Below are 13,810 nucleotides of genomic sequence, written 5' to 3' on the forward strand. Positions count from 1 at the left end.
CATTCTCATCCGACAACACTTAACTTAGCATTATGCTTCTCTTTTAAAGGCCAGTATTCAACGCCATAGAGCATTGCAGGTCTCACCACCGTCTTATAAAATTTTTCTTTCAGTCTAAGCGGTACTTTTCTATCACACAAAAGGCCCGAAGCATTCCTCCACTTCAACCAACCAACTTGAATTCTACTATTAACATCCTCATCTATATCACCATCGCTTTGAACAACAGACCCAAAATATCTAAATCGTTCACACCTTTTAATTATTTGATCACCCAAAGTTACACTTTTGCACTAGAGCTACTACTACTAAAATTACATTCCATGTATTCTGTTTTAGTTCTACTCAAATGAAGGCTTTTAGACTCCAATGTAGACCTCTATAATTCAAGTTTTTACTGGGCTTTTTCTCTCGTCTTATCCACGAGAAGGATATCATCAGCAAAAAGCATACATTGAAGTGCATCCTCCTGTAAATCTCCAGTAAGACCATCAATAACTAAAGCAAAAAAATACTACAACAAAACGATACTTTTTGTTGTTGTTGTTGTTGTTGATATTTTCAAAAGAACCAATACTAATAATTCTCTCCATAAAATGCTTTCACAGTTTAAGGAATATGAATGAAAAATGCAATTACTGATTTAACATTTAAGTTGAGATATTTGCAAGAGCTCAAAAATAAATTCTCATGGATATATTTTAAAAAAAACCAATAGTGCTCGTATACTCACCATAAAATGTTTTTCCCGATTGAAGAAGAGGAAAGAAAAATGTAATTACTGATATAATATGTAAATCGAGATATTTGTAATAAAATGAGAGTATTTATACCTCAAACAGATAAATCGAGAAACACTAAGAAAGAAAGGAGTTATACCACCAAAGTACCAAAACCACCAAAACATCTAAATCATCTCAAACAATCAACATGTAAACCGAGAAACACATAGATAAAAGAAGTAACAAAGTAAACCATCAAAATCAAATATCCACAACAGAGAGAAGGGGAATAATTATACATACAAAGGGAGTTGAAGAGAGGCGACGAAAGCGAAATAGACAGAGGGGAGGAGATCGGGATTTTGCCCTAAAACCGTAGTAGAAGAGAAAAAGTTTGGGGAAGAGGCGAATCAAAGGGTATTATCGGGGACATGGGAGGGGATTACAATATTTTCAAAGGGGCAGCAATTAGATTCTGCAACCGAAATGGAGCGAAAGCTGCGGAACACACCTGCTCCTTCGGTCCTTGCTTTCTCCATTCTGCGGATGATCGACACCGAAAAAAAACAAGAAAACCGTTTGCCAAACACTCGAAATGGCATTTTCAAAACGATAAGCATCCAAAATGGCTCCTCAGAGCATCCTCCTGTAAATCTCCAGTAAGTCCATCCATAACTAAAGCAAAAAAATACTACAGCAAAACAATACTTTTGTTGTTGTTGATATTTTCAAAAGAACCAATGCTAATAATTCTCTCCATAAAATGCTTTCACAGTTTAAGGAATATGAATGAGAAATGCAATTACTGATTCAACATTTAAGTTGAGATATTTGCAAGAGCTCAAAAATAAATTATCATGGATATATTAAAAAAAAAAAACTAATAGTGCTCGTAATACTCACCACAAAATGTTTTTCCCGATTGAAGAAGAGGAAAGAAAAAATGCAGTTACTGATATAATATGTAAATCGAGATATTTGTAATAAAATGAGAGTATTTATACCTCAAACAGATAAATCGAGAAACACTAAGAAAGAAAGGAGTTATACCACCAAAGTACCAAAACCACCAAAACATCTAAATCATCTCAAACAACCAACATGTAAACCGAGAAATACATAGATAAAAGAAGTAACAAAGTAAACCATCAAAATCAAATATCCACAACAGAGAGAAGGGGAATAATTATACATACAAAGGGAGTTGAAGAGAGGCGACGAAAGCGAAATAGACAGAGGGGAGGAGATCGGGATTTTGCCCTAAAACCGTAGTAGAAGAGAAAAAGTTTGGGGAAGAGGCGAATCAAAGGGTATTATCGGGGACATGGGAGGGGATTACAATATTTTCAAAGGGGCAGCAATTAGATTCTGCAACCGAAATGGAGCGAAAGCTGCGGAACACACCTGCTCCTTCGGTCCTTGCTTTCTCCATTCTGCGGATGATCGACACCGAAAAAAAACAAGAAAACCGTTTGCCAAACACTCGAAATGGCATTTTCAAAACGATAAGCATCCAAAATGGCTCCTCGAACACCCCCTTACTGAAAGATAAATCAAAAGTGGAGATAATTTTTAAAATTGAAAGATAAATACTATGGTACACACACTTTCAAAAAATCATTCAAATATTATGAGGTGATGATGACCGGGAGTATTTCAAAAATATTATGGGTCAATTTTTCTCGAAAAGGAATAATTTATCTAAGATCTTGTGCTGACACTCTACAATAAAATGACGGGACTGAAAGGAAAAACAAACACTTATTAGAGATATTTCGGGCATTACTATTTATTTATCAGTCAGGTGCCTAATTATCTTTGGGGTGAAGTCATTCTTACTGTTACATTTGTGATAAATAAAACACCCAATGTGGTTATAAACTTTGAAATACTTTTTGATATTTTTCAAATTTTTTTTTTTAAAGAATCGACTCTCATCTTCTCTACCTCTAAAACTATTTGGGCGTAGTGCTTTCGTTCACATTCATCTTTTTGAAAAACTTAAACCCTAAGCTAAAAAATGTGTGTTTGTCGCTCATGCTTCTATCTAAAAAGGGGTATAAATGCTTTGATCCCAACTTTAAAAAAATGTATGTTATCATGGACGTCATTTTTTTTAATTACAATCATTTTTTTCATCTTATATTCAAGGGAGGGAACAACATAATGATTTTTCTACTGAGTTTCTGGATTTTATTCAAAACGAAGACTCCCTGAAGAGTATATTCTCGACGTTGAGTGTTCAACCTGAAAATTCAAATGATATTATATCAGGAGAGAGTGTGTCGAGTTCTTAAGATATTAAAAATCCTAAAATGCCATCTCTTGATTTTCATAACAAAGAGCAAAATAAGAAATAAAACTACGACAGGGGTTCTATTTGATATTATCTACTAGCGGCCGAGGACAACTCAAAAGAAAATGTCGATAAATCTATTGCACTGCCTAGAATCTACAAACCCACTTGGTAATGTCATCGCTATTCTTTTACCCCATGTTTAATCCACTTTATCTTTGAGTTCTGGGTCTTCTAGTCCCGAATCTGAACCTAGTTCAAGTCCCGAGTTTAATGAGTTTAGCCTTTCATTGGGAAAAAGTATTGCACCCAACATCTATTGTCCCATTATGTGCCGTATGAAAACTTCTCGTTCATTTTTTACGTTTTTACCTCATAATTGTCTTGTATGGAGATTCCTAGTACCGTGCAAGTTGCTCTGAAAGTTCCTAAGTGGAAGGAGACTATTTTTGAGGAGACGAAAACTTTTGAAAAAAATGACATGTGGGAATTTGTTAATCTAACTAGATGAAATAAAATTGTTGGGTGCAAATGGATGTTTACATGCAAGTATAATTCTAATGACTCTATTGTCTAGGAATTCACTTAGTTCTATGATATTGATTATTTAGAGACATTCGTCCTAGTCACAAAATTGAACTCTATAAGGTTTTTTTTTTTGTTACGTACAAATAATCCTGAACTGGCCCTACAACAGTTGGTTATAAATAATGACTTTCTCAGTGGGAATTTGGAGGAAGAAGTGTATATGGATGCACCTTTGGGATTTAATGAAAAGTTTGACACAACCGTGTGTAAATTAAAAAAATGGGATTTAATGAAAAGTTTTACACAATTGTGTGTAAATTAAAAAAAAAATCCTTATACGGGTTGAAGCAATTACTGAGAACATCATTTGGAAAATTAATAGTATTTGTTAAAGCTCGGTGGTATACTCAAGGGCAGGGAGATCATACGTTTTTCTTTAGACATTCAAACAATGAGAATATAGCCATACTGATTGTTTATGTGGATGATATTATTCTGACTGAAAATGATGCATATGAGATGAATTATTTAAAGATTTTCCTATTAGCTGTTTTTTGAAACCAGAGATTTAGAATCTCTCAGTTATTTCCTTGCACAAAGGTTGCTCGATTGAAAAAATGAATTCTTGTCTCCTAACAGAAGTATGTTGTTAATCTTCTCAAAAAAATTGGGATGAGTGGGTGTAGACCTGCAGATTTTCCAATTGATCCCAATCAGAAACTCAGAGATGGGAAGGAAGGTGATATAGTGAATATTGTTAGATATACAAAATTAGTGGGGAAGCTGATATACTTATCACATATACGACCATATATTACTTTTTCTATGAATATAGTAAGTCAATTTATGCATTTTTCCTATGAGAAACACTTTAAAACAGTCAATGAACTTATACTAGATAAATACTCAATCTTTCAGAACACCACAGAAAAGAGCATTAAGGCATACACTGATGTAGATTGGGCAGGTTCGGTTATTGATGGAACAACTTCTGGATACTACACCTATGTGTGAGGAAACCTGGTTACATGGAGAAATAAGAAACAAAATGTGTTTGTGTGGAATAATGTTGAGGCATAATATAGGGCCATGTTTGATGGGGTATATTAGATGTTATGGTTGAAAAGAATTTTTGAAGTGTTGTAAATCCTAATAAGCATGCCAATGAAGTTTTACTCAGCGTTATCAAAGTGCAAAGCGCAATGCAATATGCATGACTTTATTTTTTCTTGAAAGCATAAGGCGCAGAGTGAAACAACATATTTAACAACCAAAGCACTAATAAGTTGTATACAATTAGCAATGTATAAATGCATTTATGAGTGATTATAAGACATAAAATATGATTTAAAAAGTTAATATACAAATGAAAAGAATTTAGTGTAATACTTAACTTGAAGACTAATATTTAAAAAAAATACTTATAGTTCACCGCAATAATTAAAAACTAAAACATTGCCAAAAAAAATCATATATTACTATAAAATCTAAATTTTAAACTATAAATAAAATAATAAAGTCTCAGATTTCATAAAATAAAATAAAATAAAATCAGTTGTTTTCATCATCTCTTTCATTCACATAATCTCTATTTCCTTCAGGTAAAATTTCTTCATCTTCAATTTTTCTATCTTTTTCCTCCTCCTCTTCTTCTGAATAATTTTTTTCTTTTCTATCTAGCATAGAAGAAGCAAATACATGTCACGATGAACTCATTATCATTGTAGATGGTCCCCCCATTTTTTGCACCAAAACTTACATACCATCTTCGATTGACTTCGTCTGAAGCCTCTTCAATTTGTTTCCAAATAAGATCTTCATCATGAAATTTTTGCCCACCAACACCCTCCATTTCTCTAATCAATCACTCACAATTTTTGTTAATTGAATCCAAACTAACTAGATCAATCCAAACTAATCGGCCATATCTAAATTCTTTTTTCATACACAAATAAATTTATAATTACAATTTGCACATTTCATATATTTTATAAATATGATATGAAATATATGAATAAAAAAATTAAAATAAGGTATTTACTTGCAGGCTGCTTACGGGTTCGATCGAAGGGCGGGTTTGTCAAGGTTCCTAGCATCTTGCTCCCTTGCTATCAGATAAAATTGATTTTTTCTTTCTAAAAATTGATGGGGGGCATATGGATGCTCTTGTTGGACATTATAGGAGGATGTACCTTAGTGTATGCTTTTCGCTGATGACATCCTTAAGACTAGAGAAAAAGCTCAGGAAAACTTGCAATATGGAGGTCTACATTAGAGTCTAAAAGCTTTTATTTGAGTAGTACTAAAACTAGAATGTAATTTTAGTCGTAGTAGATCTGTTAGAGTTGTAACTTTGGGTGATCAAATCATTAAAAGGTGTGAAGCTTTAGATATTTGGGGTCTATTGCCCAGTGATGGTGTTAAAGATGGGGATGTTATTAGTAGAATTCAAGTTGTTTGATTGAAGTGGAGGAATGCTTCTGGCGTATTGTGTGATAGAAAAGTACTGCTTAGATTGAAAGCAAAATTTTATAAGATGGTATGACCTGCAATGCTTTATGGAGTAGAATGTTGGTCTTTAAAAGAGAAGCATAAAATTAAGTGTTGCCGAGATGAGAATTCTTAGGTAGATGAGTGGCTTTACACTTAGAGATAAAATGTGAAATGAATATATCATTGATTGGGTTGTTGTAGATCCAGTGGAGGACAAAATTAGAGAGAGCCGTTTTAGGGTGTGTTTGGGATAGCTTTTTGGATCATGGTCAGATAAAAACTCCATTTTTTACTGTTTGAATAACACTTTTCGTGGCCACAGTTCTCAACCGCATTTTGTGGTATAATAAAGACGCAAACCCGTCTAGTCTCCAGAGTCTGCAAGGTTTACATTAAAATTTCCTTTCCTGCCCCAAAACCTCGTTTGGGTTTCCCGCTTCTTTGCCTAAAACCCTTGACCACGAAACCCTTTCTTGCTTCCTTATTTATCGCCTGGGTTTCCTCCCCTCTCAGCTTCACTTAAAATCATCGCTCTCTCCACGCCTTAGGCTTTGAGTACGACCTCCTTCATCGTTTGCCTTACTATAACATAATCTTGATGCCTGGCATAGTTTATCTCTTTGTACTTGTGATTACCAAATTTTCTCTTTTTTTTCTTCTTACGCTTTCAAAATTGGTAAACCCCTTATTTATCGATCAATCTGTCAAAGTTCTGCATGCGGTGTCACAACCATGATAGCGGATGGCATGGCGAGCATATGAGCGTATCTGGCCTCTAGCTTCCAACGCGTTGTTGGCATCCGGTTCTCCACTAACCATATCAAAGCCGCCCATCCTGGCGAGCTAGTTCATGTCGAGGCTATCCCAATTCAGCAAGGTAGAACCATTCAGGTAAATTCTATCAATCCAACTTTGTTTTCGTCATTTAACATTGATAGTCAAATTTTGGCTCAGACCATTATTACGAAAATGTTTATGTTACGAGAACAAGAGCTCCTTCAACTTGTAAGTCATAAAAATTAGCACAAATGCTAAGAAGATGAAGGTGATGGAAAAACAACAACCTAGTAAGATTAAACTCCGACTAATAGATCCACCATTAACCATAAGAAGATATTTTTAAATAAATCAATCCCTTTTCGATCCTCTTCGTTTTGTCTGCCTAGATCTGTGGTATTATAGAGGACACCTTGGTTTATTCTTATATAATTTTTAGTTTGATCTTCTATAAAAACAAAAGCTTGACGTTCAGACTCAAATTATGGGATCACTTAGGCACATTATCCGATCAAAATATTCCAAGTATATTCCCAAATAGCATAAGTTGATAGTCAAATTCAACCAATTCGGCTAGACAATTCAGTGGATACAATTCGGTATGGTCCTTTAATTAGATCCAATTGATTTAATTGAGCAGAGTATTAAAGCCTGGCTTAGCCTATTTGCAATGAAACCCCTAATACCACCCCAATTCCACATGAATATCACCTGAATATCACTTCATTATTTCATCAATACCACCCCAATACCTCCCTAATAATATCTTAGCACAAAACCACCCCAATGCTACATCAATATCACACCGATACCATCCCAATACAACATCACTACCACCCAATACCACCTCAATAATATCTTGGCACGAAACTCCCAATATCACCCCAATGCTACCTCAATACCACCACAATATCACCTTAATATCACCTCAATACCACCTCAATACAATCAAATACCACTATAATACAACCTCAATTATATCTTGGCATGAAACCCTCTATACCACATCAATACCACCTCAATATCTCATTAATATCGCCTCAATTTCACATCAATATCGACCCAATAATATCTTGACACGAAATCTCTAATACCACATCAATACCACCCCAAAACCACATTAATACCACCCCAATACCACATTGATACCGCCTCAATTCCTCTCTAATACCACCCCAATTTTATCTTGGCACGAAACCCCCAATACCACATCAACCCCACCTCAATACCACCCCAATACCACGTCAATACCACTCCAATATCACATCAATATTTTTCTAATTCAGTTAATGTTCGCCTTAAATTCTCTTATGATATTGTGAATGAAAATAACTTGATAAATTACCATTAGATTTATTCCATAGGCAACACTCTTAGGACTGTGCTTTTCTAACAAAACCGTGTTTTTCAAACAGAACTGTGTATATATATTGAGGGTATTGCAGTTATTAGTCCACAAGCAGTATTTTCATATATGTGTTTTTGAAACAAGCTAACTGCTTCTAAACAATAGATTTCTAACAACAACTTTCGAACTGAGTTATGTGCATCCACAACCGAAACAAACACACTCTTAAGATGGTTTGGTCACATTAAAAGCCGACTATCTGACGATCCGGTTAGGAGAGTAGATGTTTTAGATTTGACTTATGTTCAGAAAGGTAGAGGTAGACTTATAAAGACGTGGGCATATTGTATAAAAAATGATCTTAATTTATCAGAATTAAATGAAAATATGACAATAGGATGCAATGGAGACAAATTTTTCATGTAGCCGACCCCACTTAGTGGGATAAAGGCTTGTTGTTGTTTTTGTTCATGGTGAACCTAACATTGTCTATACTAATGTCCTATAATTTATATAGGAACTCTACATTGTATGTCTTCTACTTTTACTAGATTGATGACTCTATTTTGAAAAAAATGTCACTTCCATTTTTAACTTGGCCTAAAATATTTGCTCTTGTTGATTACAATTTTTTTTTTGAATGTTATCCCACCAAAATATTTGACATTACTGTTAATGTGTTTTTTCTCAAAAATACAAGGATGAGCATCTTTAATTAAATAATTAATTTTGAGTATGCAATCTTTGTTGAGATGAATTATTATTTGAGTTTTGGTTGAGCACACCAAAATTCTGACGAGCATGCTCCTCCCTTTTTAGCTGATCAAAGCTATTCAGCTTAACCTGCATTGTATATGGAATAACAAAAAAAATTAACTAAATGCATCAATAAGCATGTTCTTAGTTACAATATAATATTTGAGAATAAAAGAATATTTTAATCAAAACTCAACACAATTATTAGAGTTTTAACATTTTTTGGAACTGATGATTAGAGTATAACCGAAGCTCTTTTTGTAAAATATCATGTCTCCAACCATCATAGAGCTTACTCAACGAAGTGAATTTAAATGGAATGCAGATATGATGTCTTTAATTCAAATACATTAGGAACCATATAAAATTATAAATGTAATAAATATCAAATTACATGATATACGATAACAATCTAACTATGGGTCCAATGGTTACTAAACTTTTTTTTTGAAATTTAAACAATAAAGCAATAAAGCTGATACCATCCCAATACAACATCACTACCACCCAATACCACCTCAATAATATCTTGGCACGAAACTCCCAATATCACCCCAATGCTACCTCAATACCACCACAATATCACCTTAATATCACCTCAATACCACCTCAATACAATCAAATACCACTATAATACAACCTCAATTATATCTTGGCATGAAACCCTCTATACCACATCAATACCACCTCAATATCTCATTAATATCGCCTCAATTTCACATCAATATCGACCCAATAATATCTTGACACGAAATCTCTAATACCACATCAATACCACCCCAAAACCACATTAATACCACCCCAATACCACATTGATACCGCCTCAATTCCTCTCTAATACCACCCCAATTTTATCTTGGCACGAAACCCCCAATACCACATCAACCCCACCTCAATACCACCCCAATACCACGTCAATACCACTCCAATATCACATCAATATTTTTCTAATTCAGTTAATGTTCGCCTTAAATTCTCTTATGATATTGTGAATGAAAATAACTTGATAAATTACCATTAGATTTATTCCATAGGCAACACTCTTAGGACTGTGCTTTTCTAACAAAACCGTGTTTTTCAAACAGAACTGTGTATATATATTGAGGGTATTGCAGTTATTAGTCCACAAGCAGTATTTTCATATATGTGTTTTTGAAACAAGCTAACTGCTTCTAAACAATAGATTTCTAACAACAACTTTCGAACTGAGTTATGTGCATCCACAACCGAAACAAACACACTCTTAAGATGGTTTGGTCACATTAAAAGCCGACTATCTGACGATCCGGTTAGGAGAGTAGATGTTTTAGATTTGACTTATGTTCAGAAAGGTAGAGGTAGACTTATAAAGACGTGGGCATATTGTATAAAAAATGATCTTAATTTATCAGAATTAAATGAAAATATGACAATAGGATGCAATGGAGACAAATTTTTCATGTAGCCGACCCCACTTAGTGGGATAAAGGCTTGTTGTTGTTTTTGTTCATGGTGAACCTAACATTGTCTATACTAATGTCCTATAATTTATATAGGAACTCTACATTGTATGTCTTCTACTTTTACTAGATTGATGACTCTATTTTGAAAAAAATGTCACTTCCATTTTTAACTTGGCCTAAAATATTTGCTCTTGTTGATTACAATTTTTTTTTTGAATGTTATCCCACCAAAATATTTGACATTACTGTTAATGTGTTTTTTCTCAAAAATACAAGGATGAGCATCTTTAATTAAATAATTAATTTTGAGTATGCAATCTTTGTTGAGATGAATTATTATTTGAGTTTTGGTTGAGCACACCAAAATTCTGACGAGCATGCTCCTCCCTTTTTAGCTGATCAAAGCTATTCAGCTTAACCTGCATTGTATATGGAATAACAAAAAAAATTAACTAAATGCATCAATAAGCATGTTCTTAGTTACAATATAATATTTGAGAATAAAAGAATATTTTTATCAAAACTCAACACAATTATTAGAGTTTTAACTTTGTTTGGAACTGATGATTAGAGTATAACCGAAGCTCTTTTTGTAAAATATCATGTCTCCAAGCATCATAGAGCTTACTCGACAAAGTGAATTTAAATGGAATGCAGATATTATGTCAGTAATTCAAAGACATTAGGAACCATATAAAATTATAAATGTAATAAATATCAAATTACATGATATACGATAACAATCAAACTATGGGTCCAATGGTTACTAAACTTTTTTTTTTTTAAATTTAAACAATAAAGCAATAAAGCTGAACTGCAACCTAATTAAATGAATGTCTTGGATAAACATTTAGCAAAGTTTTGAAATAAAAGAGAATATTGGAAATTTTCTTGCTAAAAAAAATTCTAATGGTCGATAGAAGAAATAAAATTATTGGATAAATTAATATGATGTATTGGTAAATAAATAAATTAATAACGGGGTATTTACATACATACTACCTGATCAATTTGTAGTCAAAGAAGTAGTGCAGTCGAAGGAGAAGCTTCTCCTGTGGTGCTGTCGAAGGATTCGTTGTCAAAAGTTGAAGGTTGAAGCTTCTCCTATGGTTGATGAATCGAAGCTTGTATTCTAAGTTTTGCTTCATATCTCTCGAATATGTGTTTTGCATTTCCACTTGCATTGTTTTTCCCAACAAGTGGTATTAGAGAGGGGGTTTTTCTAAATATCTTTGGTTCTAATGGGACTAATGGCTGACGGTGTGAGGTGCAAGGTGAATAAGTTTAATGGTTTGAACTATGTTTTTTGAAAAATGCAAATTGAATATTTTTATATAAAAAAACTGTATTTTTCAGTAGAAGGAATCACTGAGAAGTCGAAATCGATGACCTGGAAGAATGAGAGCCTGATCTAGCTTTCACGTTCCTCATCTGTTGCTTTTAACATTATAAATGAAAACATTACGGTTGATGTCATGACTGCATTGACAAGAATGTATGAGAAGCCCTCGACTTCAAAAAAACGCTTTTATGATGAAGATATTTATCAATATGAAGATTGTCGATGGTAGTTCAGTGGCTGAGCCCTTGAATAATTTCAACACTGTGACTAATCAGTTATGTTTGGTTGACATCAATTTTGATGATGATGTCAGGTTGTTTATCCTATCTACGTTGCCAAAGTTGGGATGTGAGCTAGTTACTACGGTGAAACTCTTAAGATAAAATTAAGTTAAATTTTGATGACATTGAAGGATTGGTGATTACTGAAGAAGTTCTCAAGAAGGTGAATAGTGAAACTTCAAATTTTACTCTGAATGTTGAAATTAGCGGAAGGAATCTATATAAAAACACAAACAAAGAAAGATTCATGTCCAGCTCAAGGAGAGAAAATGATAGAGGTGAATGCTGGAAATTCGGGAAGAAATGTTATTTTAAGAAAGACTGCAAAACTCTTAAATATGTCTGTGGTGGATGGTCAAATAAAAAGCTCTTTACAAATGTCTCCACATGTGAATTCTAAGTTGACTCCTTCATATTGTCCCAAGATAATGTTGAATCATTGATAGTGGATTCATGTGTTCTTTTCATGCTTGCCTCACTAAAGAGGTGTTTAAAAACTACACTTAATGTGATCTAGAAAAAGTGTATTTGGAGACAACAAGGTCTGCAGTTTGTTGGAAACGGTGATCTTGATATTATGTTATCAAATTTATCAGTTTGGAAGCTCAATGAATAAGGTATGTTTCATATTTGAAAAGAAACTTGATGTTTATGAGTCAGCTTGTAATGTTAGGGTATGTGACTATTTTCATAGATGATTCGTGGAAGGTGACTTAAGCGGCAATAGTGATGACTCGAGGCAACATTGAAGACATATTTTATCTGATCAATGAGATGTCTAAATCCAGTAGTGTTACTGGAACAAAAGTTGATGCAAGTCTATGATATCGTAGGTTTTGCCATATGAGTGAGAAATATATGGAGTCCATTCTTACTAAGAGCAATTTTGAGAGTTTAAAATCTATAGATCTAGATTTTGATGAAGATTGTCCTACGATAAGCAAAAAATGTTACTTTTTCTAAAAGTGGATCAAAGAAAAAGTGTTTGAGTGACTAAATAAAGGTGTGATTTGTTTGAGTGACAACAATATAGAACAACCATGTTTTAATGTTGTAAAATATGTATAAGAGGGGTATAAATTCAGTAAAAACGAATTGTAACTGGATGTGTTTCATTCAACCCAATGTTTAATCATATAAATGCATTTTCTTATGTTTTCATTATTATTTTTTTCTTGTCTTAGGAATGTTATTTCTTACTTCCATAGGTTTTGACTTAATGCATTTCTTTGGGTCGTCATCCAACTCGTCAGCTATAAAAATCATTGATAAAGTTTGTCATCTCCTAGCATAATATTTATCAACAACCCCCCTAATATCAAAATACTTTGCTCCAGTCTTAATATCAAGAATTAGGAATTTTATAATTTCTTTCTCATATTTACCTCCGCAGGTCATCATTATAATAGTCTGCTTATCACAACACTTGTGACATTTCCGTGATCATTTTGCCGACTATAAATTATCTCATATACATTCATAATTTATATGAATGTACCTACAAGCAAATCATTTAATAAACATACTCAAATATATAATAAACATCAGTAAAATTCTAGTGTTGGCTCAATTTTGATTTTCTATAATATTTGTAGGTATTTGACAATATGAATAAATTTTTAAATGCAATTTCATATACCAAATGCCATGTATTAATCCCATAAAATAAATTTTTCCTTAAATTGACACTTGGTTATCTCACCTAGATAGATGAAACAAGCACATGATGAGTATCCCCAGGTTCGCCGTTTAATATACACAACTTGAAATCATAATTCTCTTTAAAATTATAGAAATTTTTAAATTTATCATCTTTAAGCATGTT

The 13,810-nt window shown here is 33.3% G+C and overlaps 1 protein-coding gene across 1 annotated transcript in view; it reads left to right on the plus strand.

The window, feature by feature from the left end:
* Nucleotides 1–1,208: 1,208 nt before the first annotated feature.
* LOC110036446 (ATP-dependent Clp protease proteolytic subunit-related protein 2, chloroplastic-like) overlaps nt 1,209–13,810 on the plus strand; it is a gene marked incomplete at its 3' end in the record, with an annotated part of 36,417 nt that continues 23,815 nt past the window's right edge. The window contains exon 1 of the mRNA XM_020740895.1: nt 1,209–1,381. Within this exon, the coding sequence (XP_020596554.1) occupies nt 1,209–1,381 (173 nt within the window). The remainder of the gene's footprint in view (nt 1,382–13,810) is intronic.

The sequence above is a fragment of the Phalaenopsis equestris genome, unplaced genomic scaffold, assembly GCF_001263595.1.
Source record: "Phalaenopsis equestris unplaced genomic scaffold, ASM126359v1 Scaffold206643, whole genome shotgun sequence".
Taxonomy (NCBI): Eukaryota; Viridiplantae; Streptophyta; class Magnoliopsida; order Asparagales; family Orchidaceae; genus Phalaenopsis; species Phalaenopsis equestris.